A 21,059-nucleotide genomic window follows, 5' to 3' on the forward strand; every position below is an offset into this window, starting at 1 on the left:
TGGCAGGGAGCCTGCTTCCGTTCCTCTTTCTCTGCCTGCCTCTCTGCCTACTTCTGATCTCTGTCTGTCAAGTAAATAAATAAAATCTTAAAAAAAAAAAAAAAAAGAAACACTGCGGTCTGGGGCTTGACGAGCTCATCTCTAACTGTGTTGTCTTCGTTTTGAGGCCCCTTCAGAACGAGACAACCGAAGATACGTAGATAAAATATGGGTGTGTAGCTCTGTATGAAAAATCAGGAATTTATCCTGCTAGCCCTAACTTGTATCCAACACCGCAGGGCTCCATTTTGCCTTCCTGTTCCCCAATTGTTCTTCCCTTTTCTGACACTTCTGCCTAGTTTGTTTATTATGTAATGACTTTCCTTTACATGCCTTGTCACTAAATATGTTAGTCTGCGCAAGCAAAGTAATCTGGGTGTGGGAAAGGTAGAAAAATGGCTTTGCCGCTCAAAAGAGCTAACTAGCTGATGGGTCCACAAGATCTTAAACAATGTGCACACGACTTTACATTCTAACCCTGTATCATCCTCAAACTAGGTATGTCGTGGTCATTTTGTAGGAAAGGAAACCAAACTGTGAGGATTGTGTAAATAAAAATGTAGGTAACACGAGAAAGGTGTCTTAGAGAGCTCTAACCGCTGTATGTGGTTTTCACTACACTATTCCAAATTTAATAGAATTTGTATAACCTCACATGTAAAAGACATTGGCTTTTTATCTTTGTAGCTGAACTGTTTTTCCTAACAACTGGTACAAACAAATGAAACAGGGTCCCCACAGATGTTTACACACACCCGGAGATGGGTTAGACCCCGGGACATGTGTTTCTGGGGTGGGAAGCTGCTGGCAGAAACCCAAATGTCTTCATGACTTGGCCAAGAGAATTGAAGCTCTGTAGACCCAAGCAGGCAAGTTGGGTTCCCAAGGCTAGGAGAGTCACAAGTCCTACAGAGGGCCAAGGGCCAGTGCTGAGGTAGAGGACAGGGACACGGATTAGGACTCCTGGTCAGGACATGGGAAGGTCGGAATTCATCAAGTGCTAGGATTAATGGTGGGAAGACAGAACAGGGCCAAAGGGAAAGATGGACCTCTCGCTTATGTCTGGCCCTGAGAATGTCTAGTGCTTAACAGCCTTGGAATGAGGAGTATGTTTAAAGCTCGGGGACATAACGGTTTGAATGCCACTCACAATATCCCTTTATTTCTTTCCTAGCTAGTGAAAATGTCGTGATACATCATTTGTTCCAGTCGAAACTGTCACAGACAGGATCCCTCGTGTCCTCCTATCCTTCTTTTAAGTTCAGAGGACAGAAATCCACCCTGCTCAGTAAGAAAACAGCAGCTTCTTCAATTATTGGAGAAAACAGGAATTATCTAGAACTCAGTAAGGTAGGAGTTTCTCTGATTCTTGTTTGGTTGTTCTTAAGTCCGCTTAGTACCTTTACTTTTTTTTTTCTTTAAATGCAATTCTGAAAACCGATGGAAACAAACTGATATTTTAATTTTAAAAAGTAACGAAAAGGATCCTGGCTGAAGTATAACCTTAAGAGAGAGGGGACGGTAGAGGAGAGTGCAGTGGAGTGAAAATTCAGTAGCAAATAGGACATTAGTGATTTTATTGGTTGTCTCTGCAACATCCTATTTGTGCCTTGTCTCGTTGACTGTCCTTTTGATGAATGGGAAGTAACTGCAGGGACAGTAGCTTTCCAGGGAATAAACTTCGCTACCTTATTCTGTCGACATTAATCACTTCAGAGGTTTTAGGTCTCTAAACAATAAATTGTAGTTTCTCTTATAGACAGTGTGTATGGTTTCTGGGGCTGGAATATTTTTACTGGATAGCATGTGGATTTTAAGCTTACTTTTGTATTATACTAATTTAAATGTGTACTTGTCCGACACAAGTGTGGTTATACTTAAAACATAAAGGTTCTATTTATAAAACAGAACTACAGATTCAGTGGAGTTGTCTCAAACCAATAGAAAATAGGTAGGAAACGTGTTAACGTTAAGGATTCAGTGCCTGATGGTAGCCTGGTTTGCTCTGCCTGCCACCAAAACTACAGAGATGAGAAATATGTTTGGGAAGGTGTCCAGGACAATCAATTTTAGAAATTCAGTTGTTATAGCTTGTTGGAATGCATTTGAGCTTACCAATTAAAATAAAAGCATAATTAAAATCAGCTCTATTTTGGAAGAGTGGCAAGATGTAGATAACATATTAGAAATGAGTGAGTATGTGTGCTCGTGTGTGTGTGTGTGTGTGTGTATGGTTGTGTGTGTGTAGCCAATGGACCCTACAATTAGGGCTCCTTTGATGGAGTCATTCCTGGACTGTCTGGTCACAGGAATTCAATCTCACTGAATACAAAGCAGCATTTTTTACATAAAAAAAGATAAAGAGTTACCCTTTGTAAGGAAGATCTCTACTCCTGAGGGTTTCACTGAACCTCCTGGCCCTTCCTTTCTCGATCATCCTGGAAATCAAGAGCACAGAATCACCACACACCTCTAAACTGTAATTTTTAGCCTTAATTATTAAACATTACCAGGCATAGAGGCCGTTAGTCTTTTCCCTAAAGGACTGCAAAAGGAAGATCATTCACAGTGGTTCCTCCGCCCAGAAAGGGAAATTGAGTGTTCCATTTCCAGGGATGGAGATTTATTTATTACGATGATTCCGTAAGTGTTTCATTCCTCCCTTCTGTGCACGCTGCCCTCATCCGTGCATGTCCATGCCTGTGACCAGCAGGACGGGGTTCTCCCCACTCTAGCCAAGCGTCGCACTTGGCTTGCGTCCGTAGAAAACCCGTCGATCTTGGACCAGTCGCCCCTTTCATGTTCCCTTGTCAGTTAGGATTGATCACTCCAGCTTGACAGTTCATGTCCGTGGAAGGAAATGAGCTGCTTCCATGCTAGCAAGAGTGCCATATTGACAAGAAGGTTTCATCTGACGTTTTTCTCCTATCAGGACCTCTTTATTGTAATGTAGATGATTTTGGATCAATAGGTATGTTGGTCTGAGTCTGTGTGATTTTTGTGAAAGGCAATACAGTACGTTTGTGGCTGGGGCTCCTTTTAACCCCTGGTGGGATTTAATTAATTACCTTCTGCCCGCCCTTTCTTTTCCCATTGGCTTCATTTCCACAGACTTCTTTTATCTCCATTATCCTTTAATCTCTACTATGTATGATTTTTTTTTTCTTTTAAGAGCTGTATGCAATGACTTATGGAAGAAAACTCAGAGTCTTGCCATTTTTCAGATAGGTAATCTACTACTCCTTTGAGTAGTTAAAAAAAAAAAAAAAAGAAGAGGAAGGGCAAGAAAAATAGAATGGGAAGAAATTGATTGTGGTTAACTTAAGGGAACAAACCAGTGATTGCTAGAACGTCAGGTTTTGTAACACACACGACTATCTGTTTGCCGGGCGGGAAGCTACCACTTCCAGACAAACGCGTGTGACGGCAGCACGAGGCACCAGCGTGCGCTTGTTCCTGCTGAACGAGTCAGCTCTTGGCCTCAGGATTCAGATGGCCTAGGACGCAGCTTCAGTGTACTCGAGAGGCTGGCAGCCGTGGTATTGTTTAACAAGTAGCTGCCCATGTCCCCAGTTTAGAGTACCATCGCCGGGAACCCTTTGGTACTGAATGTTACAGTCTGCTGTAGATCTGGGCCATTCTGTGAGTGAATTTACCTGGGTGGGAGGCTGAATTATTTTCTTCTACGTGGACTTTAGGAAAATACTACGAAAATCACTGTGTGGTACGCTTGAAACGAGTGTCAATGATACTTCAATTAAAAATAAAGGACTACATACTTTAATAAGTAAATTGCTCTTGCTTTGTTTCCTTTTATTTTCATGACAGTTATTAAAGAAGAAAGGAGCCTCTACATTCCTTCAGCGACTGGAACGGGGAGGTCCCATCACCATTGCATCGCAACTCAGGGTTAGTTGGTTTTGTGGTTTTCCAGAATCTTCCAAAAGTGAGATTTTGATTATATCAACTGTAGAGGGTACATGTGTATTTTCCCCCATTTTTGACCACTTGAGTACCCTCAGATCAAAGTAAGCACTCAACGGGCACGCACACACACACGTACACACACGGACTCATGCCACAGAGACTTCATAATAAAAGAGTTACGGATCAAAGATAAACATTTTTATTGAAAAGCTCTTTATATCTGCCATCAATGTCGTCTTTGGAGAATCAGCTGAGCTTTGCTTCTCTCCTTAGAAGTCTCTGACGGATATTATCGGAAAACTTCAGAAGCGGACCCCACACTTTATTCATTGCATCAAGCCCAATAACTCAAGGCTGCCAGATACGTTTGATAATTTTTACGTGTCCGCTCAGCTACAGTATATTGGGGTCCTGGACATGGTGAAGACCATCCGATACGGTTACCCTGTTCGCCTTTCCTTCTCGGACTTCCTGTCAAGGTAAATCCTGCTCTTGAAACATTATGTATGTGCTCGGTGTGACATCCTGCTGATGTGCTAGCAAGGGTCTCCAGTTTTGTTCTTTGTTTCAGGCCTTGGTTTTACTGTGTATACAGTTGACTCTTTGAACCATAGGGGAGGTTGGGGCACCTGCCCCCGCACACACAGTGGGAAATCAGTGTGTAACTTCTGATCCCTTCACAGCTTAACTACTAACAACCTGCAGTTGACCAGAAGCCCTACTGATAACACAAACAGTGGATTAACATACATTCTCTGTGTTATACATATTATATACCGTATTCTTACAATACAGTGAGTCAGAGAAAAGAAGATATTATTGTGAAAATCCTAAGGGAGAGAAAATACATCTACAGTGCTGTACTATATTTATATATGATAATCTCTGTATAAGTGGGACCGTACAGTTCAAACCTGTATTGTTCAAGGTTCAAGTACGTTCTTCTAAGCCCAGTAAACAAAATACTCTGGAAACAATGAAATGCACTGAGCAAGCTTTTTGTAAAAAGTTACTGAACTTTGATACCTTGGAAACCGTTCTCATGTTACTTTATGTGAGTAAATTTTCTTTGATTTAAATATTTCTAAGATTATTGCATATAATGGTCACTTAAAATTTTTTATTTAAAAGAATATAGGGGCCCCTGGCTGCCTCAGTCGGTAGGACATCCGACTCCTGATTTCAGCTCAGGTCATGATCTCAGGGTTGTGAGATCAAGCACCACGTCAGGCTCCACACTAGGCATGGAGCCTGCTAAGGGTCCCTGTCTCCCCACACTGCCCTAAAAAAAAAAAAAAAAAAAAGGAGATTCTCTCCCTCTGCCCCCCACAAAAATAAAAATAGAAGAACGTATATATGTGATTATTTTCTCCCTTATGTCCGTGAACAAAATATTTTTCTAGATCAGGGAAACTACTCTCATTGGCCAAATCCAGCCCCCACCCCTATTTTTGTAAATAAATTTTTATTGCAACATAGGCACTGGTGAAAATAACAATGTTTGCTCTTAGGCAATTACAAAATAATAGGGAAGTAAGCAAAAAAAAAAGAAAGAAAGAAAAGAAAAAAGTATTTAGTAATGCTGTATAAAAAAAGATAAAGTTTTAAAATAATATGGATATAAAATATTATCAATATTACAAGAATAAAATGTAGCATTTATGGTTCAAACTAACTGTACAACTAGTATGGAAAATCTATTTGACAAACCATTTATTTAAGAAAAGAGATTTGGTGGCGCCTGGGTGGCTCAGTGGGTTAAAGCCTCTGCCTTCGGCTCAGGTCATGATCTCAGGGTCCTGGGATCGAGCCCCGCATCAGGCTCTCTGCTCGGCAGGGAGCCTGCTTCCTCCTCTCTCTCTGCCTGCCTCTCTGCCCACTTGTGATATCTGTCTGTCAAATAAATAAATAAAAATCTTTTTTTAAGAAAAGAAAAGAGTTAAATTTAACACTTGGATGACCAGAAGTTCCACTTGAGCCCCTAGCATGAGGAAGCTGCTAACTGAAAACAAGTTATTTGAATTGCCCTATTCCCCCAGCAGAGGACGGTGAACATGGCTGTGTGTGCCCACGTGTGTATCTATATTACATATCACAATGATTAGGAAATGCTTTCTGCCTTGTTGTTGGTTTTTTCCCCCCCTAAGTCTACTTTGACACTCAACCAGGACCTCTAGGAAAAGAGTGTATGGGATAATGTCTTTTAAAACTAAGTACAGCATTTCACATATACGCATCTCTTGTCTACCATGACCTCTCGGCAGGGGCCATGTCTTACTCAATAACAATTTCTGTGCATTGTGTTTAACCAGCGCTTTCAGAATGAACCTGTCCTTGCAGATTATTCTTTATTCAACTTAAAGAAATATTTCTATATAACAGAGACTATAACCATGGTTTGTTTCAAAGAGTAGCAGGGATGAGAAATGATATTTTTTGGTAAATCTTTGCATTGTTTTCACCAGCCCCTTATTTAAAAGAAGATATGATTTCTACTTATCCTTATTCTCAGTGGCATGTCAATGGAGATGGAGTTATTCATTTACATCAGTGGAAATTTGCCACCATTTTTTTTTTTAAGTAGGCTCCGTGCCCAGCATGGAGCCCAATGTGGAGCTTGAACTCCCCACCCTGAGATTAAGACCTGAGCTAAAATCAAGAGTTGGAGTCTTAACCGACTGAGCCACCCAGGCATCTTGCCACCATCTTCCTTAAATGAAGGATGGCAGAGCGGGCTATTGTCACAGAAAACACTGATCCATACAGAGATGATCCATCTCTATAGAACTTGAATAAAATGTAATTCACATACTGTCATGTCAGGAAATAACATAATTTTTGTATTTGAGTATAGTTGACGCACAGTGTTACCTAAGTTTCAGGTGTATAGCATAGTGATTCCACTATAATTTAATATTTATTTAGGAAGCTCATCAGAACTTTGACATTGCCCCAGACAATCAAGCATCATTATATAAACAAAGATTAAAGGTGCAGTTTGATAGGAAGTTTCGTTTGCCAAAACTTCCTATTACATTGATAACTGATAACAGATGTATTGTTCCTATGTGAAATACTTATTTTCTCTTCCTATCACCTTGTCCTAATTGTCAGAGAGTAAAACCCTTTGAAAACAAATTACTTCGTTTAGTACACAAAAAGGAATACGATCGCCACAAACATATCAGACTGAGAAGCAAAAGATGTCCTGGTGTGAAGCAAGCACCTACTTATCTGAGTGGCATTCATTTTTCCTGAACCCCAGCAGACACTCCGTGGGGATAATGACATCCCTGTGGAATCTGCAGGTAGATGTGATGATATTGCAAATTTGCTTTGTGGTATTTCGGCTTTAACAACTGTCGATCGTTCTGAGACTTCCTAACTAGACTGGAGAATCGCATTAGCCTAGCGGATCCAGTTTTGATTAAATGTAGAGGTATGCCTGCTAAGCGTTGGCCTAATAGCATCAGTCGCTTCCCGGGGGATGATAAAGATGTAAGGTCCTTTCTCCCACAACAAAAGACTCCGCAAGTTTGGACATACGAGAAAAAGGAAAGGAGCGTCATGATCCATAACGGGTTTCCTGTTGCTATGAGCTAAGTCGTATATCGCTCAAAATTCGTAGGCGGAAGCTCTAACCCCCACTGTACGTGCACTTGGAGATGGGGCTTGTGGGAGGGAATCCGCGTGGAATGAGCTCATGGGCTGGAGCCCTGATCCGACATCATTAGTACAAGAGTCATCAGAGAGAAGGTGCGTGCTCCCTCTCTGTGTGCTGTGTGAGGACACAGAGAGAAGGTGGCTGTCAGCAAGGCAGGAGGCAGGAGGAGACCTCCATGGAAACTAAATTGGCCGGCGCCTTGACCTTGGACTTCCCAGACTCCAGAACTGTGAGAAAATAAACTCCTGTTGTTAAGCTGCCCGGTCGGTGGTATTTTGTGAGGGCAGTGGCGACTGGCAAGGATACCTGCATTTGTAGGGTGTGTTTCCATGGTGTCCATGGTAGCCAAGCTGGACGGATTACGCTGGGAAATTTTGGGTGCTTGTTCTTGCTATGAAATGCTCTTGTGTTAATGAAGGAAACAGAGTTTAGGTGCACATGTTCTGTGGCTCCAAAAATTCTCTCATCTTTCTTGCCTTTGTGTCCGTTTACTCAGCAGTATTTACTTGATATTCAAGATTCACGTGGGCATTCCCTCCTTTGGAAAATCTTTCATAGATTCCTAAATTGCTTGGTGTCTCTCCTCGATGCTTCAGAAAATGCTTGAGTAAGACAGTTGTTGTGTGCTCCCTGGAAATAGCCTTTCACGGCCTACCTCAACCACTGGACCAGAGGTGAGCAGACCACAGCCCATGGGCGAGATCTGGCCTGTCACCTACTTTCATATGGCCTGAGAGCTAAAAATGTCTCATGCGTATTTAAATTGTTATATTTTAAATGGTTAGCTACATACTTCATAATGTCCTCAATGTTGTCTCCTGGCACGCAAAAGGCTGAAACGTGGACTCTCACCCCTTCCAGAACATATTTGCTGCCCCACAGGAGGCCATAGGCTGCTTGCATGAGGGACAGGTCCTACTGCACGCCTGGACTCTAGCAGAACACCTGTCACCCTTCGTGCTTCTCGAGTCTGCTCAGTGACACTGAACGGACGGTTCTCTTCTGTCTCATGACTTTCTCTAACGTCGGTCTGGCTTGTGCAATTTTTCAGATTACTTTGTAAATGACAACTCTCAGCAGTTGCTTCTGCAGAAGATAAAATCCCACGTCCATGGCCTGTGATAACAAAACTTTCTCTCTTAGACTCATTTCTGTGATTTGGAAGTAGTAGAGCAAAGCTCAGCCCAGCTCTGATATGGGAGTCTTTTCCATGACGGTCCCAGGAAGAGCTGCAACGTGGGACGTGCCCTTTCTGTGTCAGAGGGAGAGGAGAAATGGCCGGAATTCTTGTTACAACATCTGCCGAGCTGTGGCACTTGTCACTTGCTTATATTCCATTGCCTAAAGGCAATCCATTGGCCAAGGCCATCATGAATAGGGTGGGAAAATGTTTTACTCCTCGGAGAAACTATACAACACACAACCAACTTCTGGCTCCATTCGTCAGCACAAAACTTCATGACATAAAACAATGTATTATTTCTCCTGGTTCTGTGGGTTCACTGGGCTCAGGTGGGCAATTCTTGCTTGGGGTCTTCCAAAAGTTACAGCCAGATAGCCGAAGACACTCGTGTTAGCTGGGCTGGATGTGTACAATGGCTTCTTCACTCGTGCACCTCGGTGTTCCTCAGCAGAACAGTCTGGAACTCTTCCCTGGCAGCTCCCAGTCCTTGGGGCAAGAAGGGAAACTTGCAGTCCTAGAAGCTGGGCCTGGAACTGGGCCATCATGGCTGCCCTTGTGTTTTCTTGGTCAAACAGTTGCAGACCAACCCATGTCTACCCCCTGGAAGAAGCAATGGATTGTGGCCAATGTCAGAATCAGCTACCGTATCCCCTTGAAGGGAGAACATGCAAGTAATTGGGAACAATAAGAAAAATCGTCCACAGCTGTCCCTATGTGTAAGGATTCCTGTTATTTCATCTCTTCCCAATAAGTGTATGTGACTTCAATGTGTTGAATAATATAACAGCATCATGGTTTTGTTTTTGTTTGTTTTTGTTTTCCAATTCTAGAATTGAGGGAAGTATAATATGAGGCAATGCTAAGGAAATTTTTTTAAGATTTTATTTATTTGACACAGATAGAGCATGAGCAGGGGAAGTAGCAAAGGGAGAGGGAGAAGCAGACCCCCTGTTGATCAGGGAGCCCGATACGGGGCTCGACCCCAAGACCCTGAGATCATGTCCTGAGCCAGGACTGACTGAGCCACCCAGGCTCCCTTAGGGAAATTATTTTGAGAAGTCCTTCAAGGAATGGTACCATGCATTTTACCTTGTAAGGTGCGGTACCATCATTTTCTAGAACTTTCTTTCAGTTCTGGGCTTGTGACATCGTAAAGAACGCCACTTCCCAGGGGGAAGCCAGCCCATGGCAGCTCTCACTCCCATAAGTCTCTGCTTTGCTCAGAGCATGAGCCCCTCGCGTTTTCTCTTCTTCCAGAAACACAGGGAAATCTTTTGGAATCTACCTCTGGATGCTGGGGGACGAGCTTGGGGCTCATGCCCACCGTTCATCTATGGACTGACTGACAGTTGGCAGGGGAGAGCAGGACAACATCACTCCAGAATTCACCCTTTGGGGCTGCGACCTTATTTGGAAAAGACTGAAAGACGTGCCCTTGAGAAGCACCCCCGGTAGTGGCATTATGTTTGGCGTGGTGAGGGAGAATGATCTGTCCTCTGAGCCTGTCACTGGATGAGATCCCTCTTAGAAATAGTCTGAGCCATTGAGGTTGTTTCAATGACACAGTTGTTGCCGAAAGGTCAGGCTGTGGAAGCACATAGCCCTGATAGGAAATTGGGTGCGGGGAGACAGAGGAAAGAAGCCACTCTTCGGTTTTTTGGACTCAGCCCGTGGGGAAGGCAGCTGCCCAGTGAACCAGCATTACCAGAGCCCTAGGTCTGAGCTGGAATCTTCTAGAAGTTCTCCTTGTGACATGGACAGGCTGCCAGGTGCTGTCAATGTGTCCTTAATAGAAACGTGGATTAGTAAGTTCAGGAGCTATTAAATGTCCTAAAACTTTAATTGGCAAAAAGATCTGTTTCCTTTGGTGTGGTCGTGCCACGGCTGACCGTGTTCTTCCCACTACAACTCATCTCAGGGCTGGTTCTGTGAAGTTGGGGAGGAGAGGACTGGTGACTTTTCAGTGAAATATGAAAATGGAAAGAGAAGGGTCAGGGGATAGGCTCTAGAAGCCATTTCAGTGGAAGCATCATTCTGTCTTTATTGGGAACCTGTTTGGGGGCTCAGTGGGTTGTGAATCATCATTTCCCCCATAATCTACTCAGGGCATGTGTGAGCTTTTTCTAGAAAAGGCCACATGGTCGTGGTTGTCAGCTGCAGGCCACGAGGTCACTCCTGCCCATACCCGGCTCCGCGTGGGGCCCGGCTCAGCTGCCAGCGGCATGTGGGGGAAAGACCCACAGGAGCAGAGAGCAGGTGGTTTGAGGCACAGGGCAGCGGACCCCTTATCTAGGTCCATCCTCCCTTTCCAGTGGAGCTGGGGAACCGTGTCTGTAGAAAGGCGGCAGAGGGAAAGGTGACTGATGATTGCTTCTGCGTCTCCGTGACCTGGCTCGGGGTGTCCGTTCCCGGGGTTGGCATCCCTTGTCCCTTTCTGCCTGCCACGCCCGTCCCTCATCTCTTCGTGGAGCGCTCTGCTGACTCAGATGCCACTTGGGTGGGAGGTCCTCCCCGTGCGCCGAGGCCCGCTGCGGGTCACGCCCCAGATCGCCGCTGCAGGCGCATTACTCTGGTGCTCAGAATAACTTCCCACATAACGACTCTCATTACCCAGATACGAGTTGTTAGGTCCTTACGGGTTGCCAGCTTTGACTGAAATATGCCTCAGGCGCGTTCATCAGCGTGGCGGGGGCCGGGCACTGTGCTGCATTGTCCCCAAGGGTCACTCATTTCACCCTCACTTCCCCCCTGGGCTGCCGTTACTGCTGCATTTGTTTGCCCGAGGAGCAAACTCCCGTCTCCAGGGACTTGGGTACCAACTCACACCTCTCACCTCTGAGGGTGTCCAACCCATCCACCGTGCTGGTGCGGTGTTGACATTGGCCTATTCCCACGTCCTCACGTTCCCCACGTCCTCTTCCTGCTGGAAGCGCGGGAACCCCAGAGCAGCACCCTGACCTCCATGGGGAAAAGAAATCCCTGGAGATGTCTCCAGAGGCAGACCTGGGCCCTTCATTCTGCATTTCCTTTGCTCTGCTTCCTGAAAAACAGCCCAGTTAGCTTCGTGGGGCTCACGGCCACTGGGGTCCCTGTCCTCGCCAGTGACCTTGCGTGGTCACGCAGCGGCAACGGGGCCGCTGGCTGATGGAGAATGGGCTGATGAATTGTGACTTCTGGAAGGTGAGCTCCAAGTGAGTAAGAAAGGTGATCCTTGCAGACGGAGAACTGCACGATTTCATGTAAAATAACAAAAAATGTGAACGCAAAAATGTTTTACAATTTTCTTTTTTTATTATTATGTTTTTTATTATGTTAGTCACCATAGAGTACATCATTAGTTTTTGATGTAGGGTTCCGAAATTCATGGCTTACACACCGCACCCAGTGCTCCACGCAGTCCGAGCCCTCCACAACACCCACCACCAGGCTCTCCCCAACCCCCATCCCCCGCCCCTGCAAAACCCCGGTTTGTTTCTCCTAGTCCACAGTCTCTCATGGTTCATCTCCCTCTCTTGTTCCCCGCCTTCGTTTTTCCCTTCCTCCCCCTAATGTCCTCATGCAACTCCTTATGTTCCACAAGTAAGTGAAACCATCTGATAATTGACTTTCTCTGCTTGAGAAACTTCTAACAGTTCCTTGGAGACATACTGCACACTGACCAGTCTAAAATAATTTACTAAATAATTCCACTCCAGTAAGCATCCAATATGAAACGAATGAAATCAGGGTGATTATGCTGTTCCAGGAAAATAGACAGGAAGCTACAGGAATTCAGTATTTTAACAATTAATGCTATTGTATTTCTAAAACAGTTTTATAAGAACGTTAAAAATTCAGTCCCAGAATTCCGAATCTTATTATTCATGACTTGATTGGTATGGGCTTCCCCACGCCCTCTCCACTGATACATCACCATGTTTTTAATTATAAGTTATGTTTGGCAAAACATGATCACAAAATGATCTTGCTTTTAGGGCCAAACCAGCTTTAAATACTTACCCATAAGTTACTTGTTTCATGACTTACACATTATTTAATTCTGTTTATAGAACAACAGTGGTTTTTAACGTGACCCTTAGCTGGTGGTTTTCACTGATTCTATCTGAATGATCTCAATAATTCAGGAGTCGACAAAGAACCTCGGGTTGTTATTGGGGTCTTCGAAGAGACCTAATCAATACCATCTTTATCCTTTTTCAATTTTTGACCGAAGTGGGAAGACAAAATGATCAAATGTCACCTTTAGAGACATCACTTGGCTTAAGAGCCGACGGTTCCTGCTAATAGCGTCCACCCTCAGACCGGTCCGCCTGACCCTCAGTTACAGACAGCGCGGACCCAGCAAGACTTTCCCACGAGGGGAGGCTGTTCGGGGAAGGCTTGGAGCCTGGAGAAACTGAGGAAGACCACCGTGAACCAGGGGCAGTTGTTTATTATTAGCAGCTGAGAAGGCTCTGTGTTTTTCTCACCAAAATTGCCAGTCACATTGGTCCACCACCACACCCTCCCTTACGAAGTGGCCGGGATTAGAGGAGAGTGTAGTCTGCCTGCGTCTCTAAGGAAACAGCTGAAAGGAAGAGGAAGGTCCTTGGTGAATCTTCGCGGTGTTTTGTGTTCTGGGGTGTTGGACTCCACCAGTAAACCTGTCAGCAACCTTGGGGTGTGGCCAGTCCCCTGAGGGGACGTGCTGTCCTTCATGAACACCCCACTGCATCTTTGGGTACCTTCTGGGACCACTGACAAGCAATATAGATTTTGCACCCAAAGTCTCTGAAGTGGCCCAACACTGCATTACTTTAACGGGTTTCAAGGCCACTCTGTATTCATGGCTAAGTGCGTTTTATTTCCAGTTGCAAACCCTGTCTAGACAGGGTCCAGCTGAGTCTGTCAGAGATTCTGCAATCCCAAATAAATGGAAATATTCAAATAAAACAAAAGAGCAACTCAGATATTAAAATCCCAGTAGCCTAGATGTTCCCCAAATTTGACTATACATCTTCTTCCACTATTAAGATCCCCGGGAGAAATGAAAGTTCAAAGATTAATACGTCTTGTAAATGAAAGTCCTGAAATGTTCAGTTCCAAAGGAATTAAAGTCCCAAATCTGATTATCTTGCCTTGTTGAGTTAAATGTCCAGAATTCCATGCACATAAGTTAAATTTCTATTTCTGAATCATTCTCTCTGGCTTCTCCCTCAGCTCCAATGAGCTAGAGAAGTTCCAGATATCCTGGCTGAGCTGGGGACCCTAGCATGACCGTGCAAGCCATCAGTCGCTGTGTCCGTCACAAAACACTACAGACTCATGCCTTAAACAACAGATAGTTATTTTCTCCCAGTCCTGGAGACTGGAAGTCCAAGACCAAGAGGCCAGCAGGGCTGGCGTCTGGTGGGGGCTCTCCCCTTAGACTGTAGACAGCTGCTTTCTTGCCATGAACCACCACTGCCTTTCCCGGAAGCGTGAACACCAAGAGAACGAGAGAGTGAGATCAGAGACCAAGAAGCAGACAGAGAGACAGAGCAAGAATGCACGCAAAATCCTACTGAATTAGGACTCCATCCTTAGGACCTCTTGTAACCTAAATTTTCTTTTACAAGAAGACCCCATTGACAAATTCGGTCACCAAATACTGGGTGTCAGAGCAACAATCACTCAGTCCATCGTAGTCGTCCTTCCCAATGAGACTAATTCTACATTACGTGTTGTGTTGACTCAGTGCCCGTCCCTGATCACCTCCATGTTGAGAGTCCCGGGACTAAACAGTGGAAGTGAGCTTCTTCACACACTAACTTCGTCATACACACTAAATGTAGGAACCTGTCCCTAGTAGATTTCTCTCTAGAGAGAGCAGGGTACCACAGGCAGAATGTTCTAGAATCTAACACTGTTGGTCGCCAGTGACCAGGCTGACTCTAATATATCGACCAAACCAGGACACGTTTTATAGCAAAATGGCAAAACCTTAATTAATTTTGACAGGAATGCAGGTATCAACTGGGACCACCCCTGGCAAACCAGGACATTGGCCACCCTATCCACCCTGCCCGCACTGCTCAGGAGTCTTGGCACATTGCCAAGAATCTTTAATCTCCTCCATCCCTGGTAGACACAAGCTCTCTTAAGGAAACCTTCTCCTCTGTGCACGTAATAGGTGTCTAGCCAGTATTTGTTGGAGGAACTAAGGCACGAATTAGGAATGGTTTATTTTCTGTACAGTTTCATAGCTGAGCTCTAAATTTGGTGTCCAAGATGGAGTATTCATTGATATCCTCTTTAAGATTCATTAGTGCCCAAAGAATTGTCCATATCTAACCAGCTTAAAATGTTTGCTCGAATTATGCCAAGATATTTCCATTTCTGGACATCCCTGTAGACTTGAGCACGAGACAATGGTCCCAGGTTTGCCTTTGCCACAGTTTAATAATATTCTCACTCCCCTCCAAAATACTGTGAGTCATTCCCTGAAATTTCTAGGCATATAACTATCCAACCGTCCTGGATGTGTACTCCCATGTTGGTTTAAGAAATAGCTTCATTTTATGACTTTTCTCCTCTGTTCTTTGAAATGCTCAGTTAACGAAAGGCAGTTTCTGTGGTACCACAGGGATGGAGGACCAATTTATGCAGTAGAAATGTATTTAGGAATAAAAACACCAAATCACAGTAGACTCTACTGATGACCTATGTTTAGGGAGATGCTATTCTAACTGAGTAATTTACAGTTAGAGCTGACCCACGTTGTGCTCTTCCCACAATGTGCTCACTTGAACCCTCTATCCAACTCTCTTGTTGTGAAACCCTATCACAAAGCCTGAAAACTTACTTCTGTGGCAGTTTAATAAGTAAATATTTATATTAAATGAAATAAGGACTTCTACATTGAGCAGAATGTATTCAACTTCAGAATAAAGGCAATTCGTCTTATTGTTAGGAAGCCCATCATTTCTAGAAAATCGTAGTTTTAAAAATATGGTGATGATAACGTAGTTTTAAGCTTTAGTATTCTTTCAAATCTCTCCCAACGTGTTTCTGTGTAGGGCCTCAGTTACTTTCTGTAGAGCTGGAGAAATGGGATATCTGATATTAGGCAGGAACTTATAAAATATTCAAAACAATGAAATCTGCAGAAAAATGAATCTTACAGAGTGATCTGAAAATTGTCAATGCACATAGTGAGGGACTCCAGAGGAAAGTACTTTAATAGGAATAATATGAACTATCTCAACTGACAGATGGTTAGAGATAGGGGCAGTGTGACTTTTTTCCAGTTCTGATCATCATGACACAGAAAAATCAGAGTCCCATTCAGGAAGTCGAATACCAAATGTGGCATTCATCGTATTCATGCGCTCCCTTTTTTGAAGAAAATTCTTTCAGGTCTCTGCAAAGCTACCAAATGGAAGACATCATTTATACATTAAATTCAGTAAGGCAGTAATTATTTAACAAGACAGAAAACAAGAAAGTTGTATCCATACATTTTGCATTAAAGATACACACATCATTTCAAGACTGACTTTTACAGAATTATCAGGAAAAAGCTTTTTATTGATTGATTTGTTTAGAGAGAGAACGTGCATGAGCCAGTGGGGGAGGGGGAGAGAGAGAGACAGAGAGAACCTTACGAGGACTCCATGCCCAGCATGGAGCCCAGTGCAGGGCCCAGTCTGATGATCTTGATGACCCTGAGATCTGGAACTTTCTACAAGAAAAGAGTGTCAGGGATCATGACCAGAGCTGAAACCAAGAGTCAGAAACCAAGTCAGCTTACCCGACTGAGTCACACAGGCTCCCGGGAAAAAACTTTAAAAGGTATCATTATTACCACGGGCTGTTAAAAAATCGACAGGTCCTGTCCCAGTGAAGAGTCTATTTGGAGAAAATGCAGATACAGGGAAATCGGTTTTCTATGCCCAGTACACTCCCATGTCAAGACCAGCATCAATGCCGTAACCATCGTCCCACGCCAGAGTTTAACAGCTCAACCCTGCTTAACTGGACACTTTGATACGTTGATTTCTAATTCTTTATGACGCTTTGACCATTGCTACAGATGAAGCATGTCCACGTTCTGATACAGGACACGCATCGTCCCCAGCACCAGTCCAGTGCCCTTATGCGATGGTTGATTGAAGATCTATGTTCCAGTCAGGTTTCCTGGGTCCTGGTCACTCTAGCCTCCCAGGACAGGGTGGATGCTCTTAGTCAATACTATCTTGATGCAGTCCACCAAGGACGGTTAATTTCAACATGCCATCCTGTAATGCACGTTAGAAACGGGGTGTTAATGGTAATTTTCCCATTCTAGCTCTTTATTATTGGAATAGAAAGATTTGGAATAAAGAAAGTTTCCTCTTATTTAGACACAGCCTTAGTGTTCCACGCTGGTCTCTTATTTTAGATCGTGTCCACAGCACCTGACGCAGGGCCCGATACAAGTTTGGTGACTAATAACCGCGTTGCTATTAACAAAATGTTCAGGCTGTCACTGGGAATTTTCCAGGGAATGCTCATGTTCCTTGCATCTCTGTACATGTTTGTAAAACCTGTTACTAAACACACAATGTGTGTGCGCATGCATGAGCACACACACACCATACACACACACACCCCAAGCATTCTTAGGAGCAAATTTTTTAAATCAGTGCCCCTCAACCATACTGGCTAAGTAAACTCACTAAGTTAAAATATATATAATATTTAACTTAGTGAGTTTACTTAGCCAGTATGGTTGAGGGGCACTGATTTATATATGTATATATACACACACATATATGTATATATATATTTACACACACACATATTTATATATATATTTTATATATATATATTTATATATATGGATAACCTTCTAGAAAGTTCCAGATCATCTTCTATGTATAAGGGATTCTTAGCTGCATGAGCTTATTGAGGACTTTTGCAATTCTTGTAGACTAGGCTACTCGAATCCATTATTTGTATAAGATACGCCTCCATTTTGTATTTGTTTTGCCATTCACAATTGCTGAATATTGAGTAAGAATATTGGGTAAAAGGATGTGACATCTTTATATCATACTATGGTGTCTAAATTTGGTGATCTCTACTCGACTTATTTAAAAATACTAGGAAAAATTAAATCATTTAACTTGGCATACATTTCAGCCTGTGTCCTATCATTCCAAGATACAGGGTCATCCACTTGACCCTAAAGAAAATATGGAGATCCATAGTTCCTTATACAGACGCGTATTTCCATATACTTTCAACACAACTTCAGGCGTATACGGAAGTGTGGCCGTTGAGGATGTGAAAAGGTCATTAAGATTCTCAGTAGCTGACTAAACTGTATCATAACCAAATTACACTGAAAAAGCTACACATATGAAAAAACTAACATTTTTTTTCTACCCTTCAGTATATGCTGTTGAGAATAATCCTGATCCATTAAATACACTCAGACATCAAAAATGCAACACCAAATACGGGTGACTGGCATTTGACAGTTCCGCTGTTGACCAGACACATCAGAACATGTGCTCGTATCTCCCAGCAGTTCAGCGAGCTTCCTGTGCTTTTCACCAACATCCCAGACTCGTCACTTCCCGGGCACCCATTTTCCTTGCTGTTCTCCGTCCTGGCGCAAACACTCTTCTGTGTTTACGTAACATGCCAGCTAACATCAGAAGGAGCGGGGACTTTGGTTTCTATCATAGGCATCCAGAACAGATTTTTTTTGCTTAGTTTCTCTGAATTCTTTTTATGAATGCTAATTTAATTTATTTCTAAAATTTTAACAGTTTTAATAAAATAGAATTGACATGCAATAAACTGCATCTGTTTTTAGGTTTTAATAAATGACAAGTTTGGATAGAAACCTACGTCCTAGAAACCATTCCACAAATCACAGTGGTGCACGTACCCATCATCCCACGAAAGATTCCCGGTATCCCTTGGTATTCCTGCCTTCTCACCCAGCCCTGCTTCTCCCTCCCCAACCAAGCATCAGTACAGTTTTGCTCATGATAAATTAGTTTCAATTCCTGAAATACCATACAAATGAAATCATCAAGTGTGTACTTGTTTTGCCTGGCTTTTTTTCACTCAGCCAGTAATGTTGACATTCACACGTACAGTCATGTGTTTCAGGAGCTCACTGAGTCATACTCCTTTTCCATGTTACTCACACGTTACAGATCATTATTTGTCCCCAGAATTTGGTGATTACAAGTAGAGCCAGTATGACCATTCATGTGCAAGGCTTCAGTGGACATGGTTTCATCTTGGGAGTGGAGTTAAGGGTAAAAATAGAGGCGTGGAGTGGCTGAGACATATAGCTTGTACACATTTAACTTTTTAAAAAAATTCCCAAAGTGCTTTCCAAAGTGGGCATACTGTTCTGTACTCCTACCAGGAGGGTATGAGAACTCCGCTGTTCACACCATCTTCAACGCTTGGTTTGACCAGCCATCTTGTTTTGGCCATTCTAATGGGATGTGTGTTAGTATCTCACTGTGATTCACTTTGCTTTTTTCTAATGACTAAGGACGTTGAGCGTCCCTCCATGGACTCTTCTGTATGTCGTTTTTGGTGGATTTCCTGTTTGTTGCCTAACTTTTCATCAGGTCTATTAATTTTTAGAGTTCTTTGTAGATTCTGGAGACACATATGAGTTAAATATTTAATTGGCAAACATTTTTCCCAAGAGTGTGGCTTGTCCTCTATGCTGTGGAAAAGATTGTGTAGAATTGGTGTTAATTTTTCTTTCAATATTTGGTAGATTTGCTAAGGTGACAGCGTTTGGGTGTGGAGAATTCTTATTTGGAGGGACGTTAAGTATAAATCCAATTTTTTTAAATAATTCTAGGGATATTCATGTTACTTACTTTATCCTGGTTAGATTTTAGTAATTTGTGTTTTTTGAAAATTGCTCTGTTTCGCCCAAATTGGCACATTTATCTACATGGAGTTGTTTATATCCTTCCCTTATTATCCTTTTAATATCTACAGTGTTAGTGACAACATCTTTTCTTTGCTTCTGCTACTGATAATTTTGTTTTCTGTTTCCTTTTTTACCAGTCGAGGGTGTTATCAATTTTGCTAGAGTTTTATCAATTTTGTTTATTTATTCAAAGAATGAGTGTTTGATTTCAATTATCCTTATTGTCTTATGTTCAAATAATTTCATTGATTTCCGTTCTTATTTTTATTTTGTCTTTCTTTCTGCGTGCTTTAGATTTACTTCGTTGTTCTTTTTCCAACCTTATGTGGTTTGGATTAACAATAAGAAGGCTTTATTTCTTCTTCTTTTCTTTTTAAAGATTATTTATTTATTTATTTGACAGAGAAAGCAAGAGAGCAGGCATGGGGGAGGGGCAGAGGGAAAGGGGGAAGCAGACTCCCCACTGAGCAGGGACCCTGGTGTTGGGCTTGATTCCAGGACCCTGGGATCATGACCTGAGCTAAAGGCAGAGGCTTAACTCACTGAGCCACCCAGGCATTCCAGGAAGCCTTTATTTCTGTTTTAATAAAGGCAATTAATAAAACTCACCTTTGTTTAGTTAAGTAGCACCTTTGAGTTGATGGTGAGTTTACCATTTTTCTGCAGGATCCCCCGGCCTGGAATCCAGGCATCTCTAAACTCAGAAGCTGGTGCAAGCAAACAGCTCCAGAAGAAGCCCCCTACTTCAGCCTCAAGACACAGGATATGAAACTCGTAAAGTTCCAAGTGTGTGGAAATACACTGTTTTTTTAATTTCCTCCCTTCTCTCATGTGCCAGCGGCTCACAGGCACCTCTCCTCTGAGGAAGGGGAGCCTTCCTCCCCAGTCAGAAGAATGGTGGTCCCAAAAGTGTGGGGTGAACCCCTATCTTTCTTGGCAGCCTAGATCTCAGTCCCAGATGCAGAGGCACTCAGTACAGGGCAAGAGGGGTAAATAAAGCCAGAGACATCAGGCTAGAGGACAGGAAAGGGATATCCAGGCAACAGGAAAGTGCTCATGAGCCTGGGCAGGAGGAGGAGCTCTGGAAAGTGTCACAATAAAGCTTTTCATGAATCCATGGCTCACCTCCAAGCTATATGTACATGGATCATATACAAATGTCACCTTCCTTTTTTTTTAGTTCAATTTCTAAAAATTTTTATACATCATACTTTAGAGCACTTTTAATTTCACAGCAAAACTGATTCAAAGATGGAGAGATCGCCCCCCACACCTCTGCCCCCACAAATGCACAGCCTCCCCCACATCCACACCCCCAGCAGAAT

General features: G+C 43.1%; 1 protein-coding gene across 4 annotated transcripts in view; it reads left to right on the top strand.

Annotated features, from left to right (window-relative positions):
* MYO16 (myosin XVI) overlaps positions 1–21,059 on the top strand; it is a 596,952-nt gene that overhangs the window by 457,185 nt on the left and 118,708 nt on the right. For all 4 annotated transcript variants that reach the window (XM_045978501.1, XM_045978500.1, XM_045978499.1 and 1 more), the window contains exons 25-27: positions 1,214–1,389; positions 3,868–3,948; positions 4,240–4,445. In XM_045978501.1, coding sequence (XP_045834457.1) covers positions 1,214–1,389; positions 3,868–3,948; positions 4,240–4,445 — 463 coding nt within the window. The remainder of the gene's footprint in view (positions 1–1,213; positions 1,390–3,867; positions 3,949–4,239; positions 4,446–21,059) is intronic.

The sequence above is a fragment of the Meles meles genome, chromosome 14 (assembly GCF_922984935.1).
Source record: "Meles meles chromosome 14, mMelMel3.1 paternal haplotype, whole genome shotgun sequence".
NCBI classification, from domain to species: Eukaryota; Metazoa; Chordata; class Mammalia; order Carnivora; family Mustelidae; genus Meles; species Meles meles.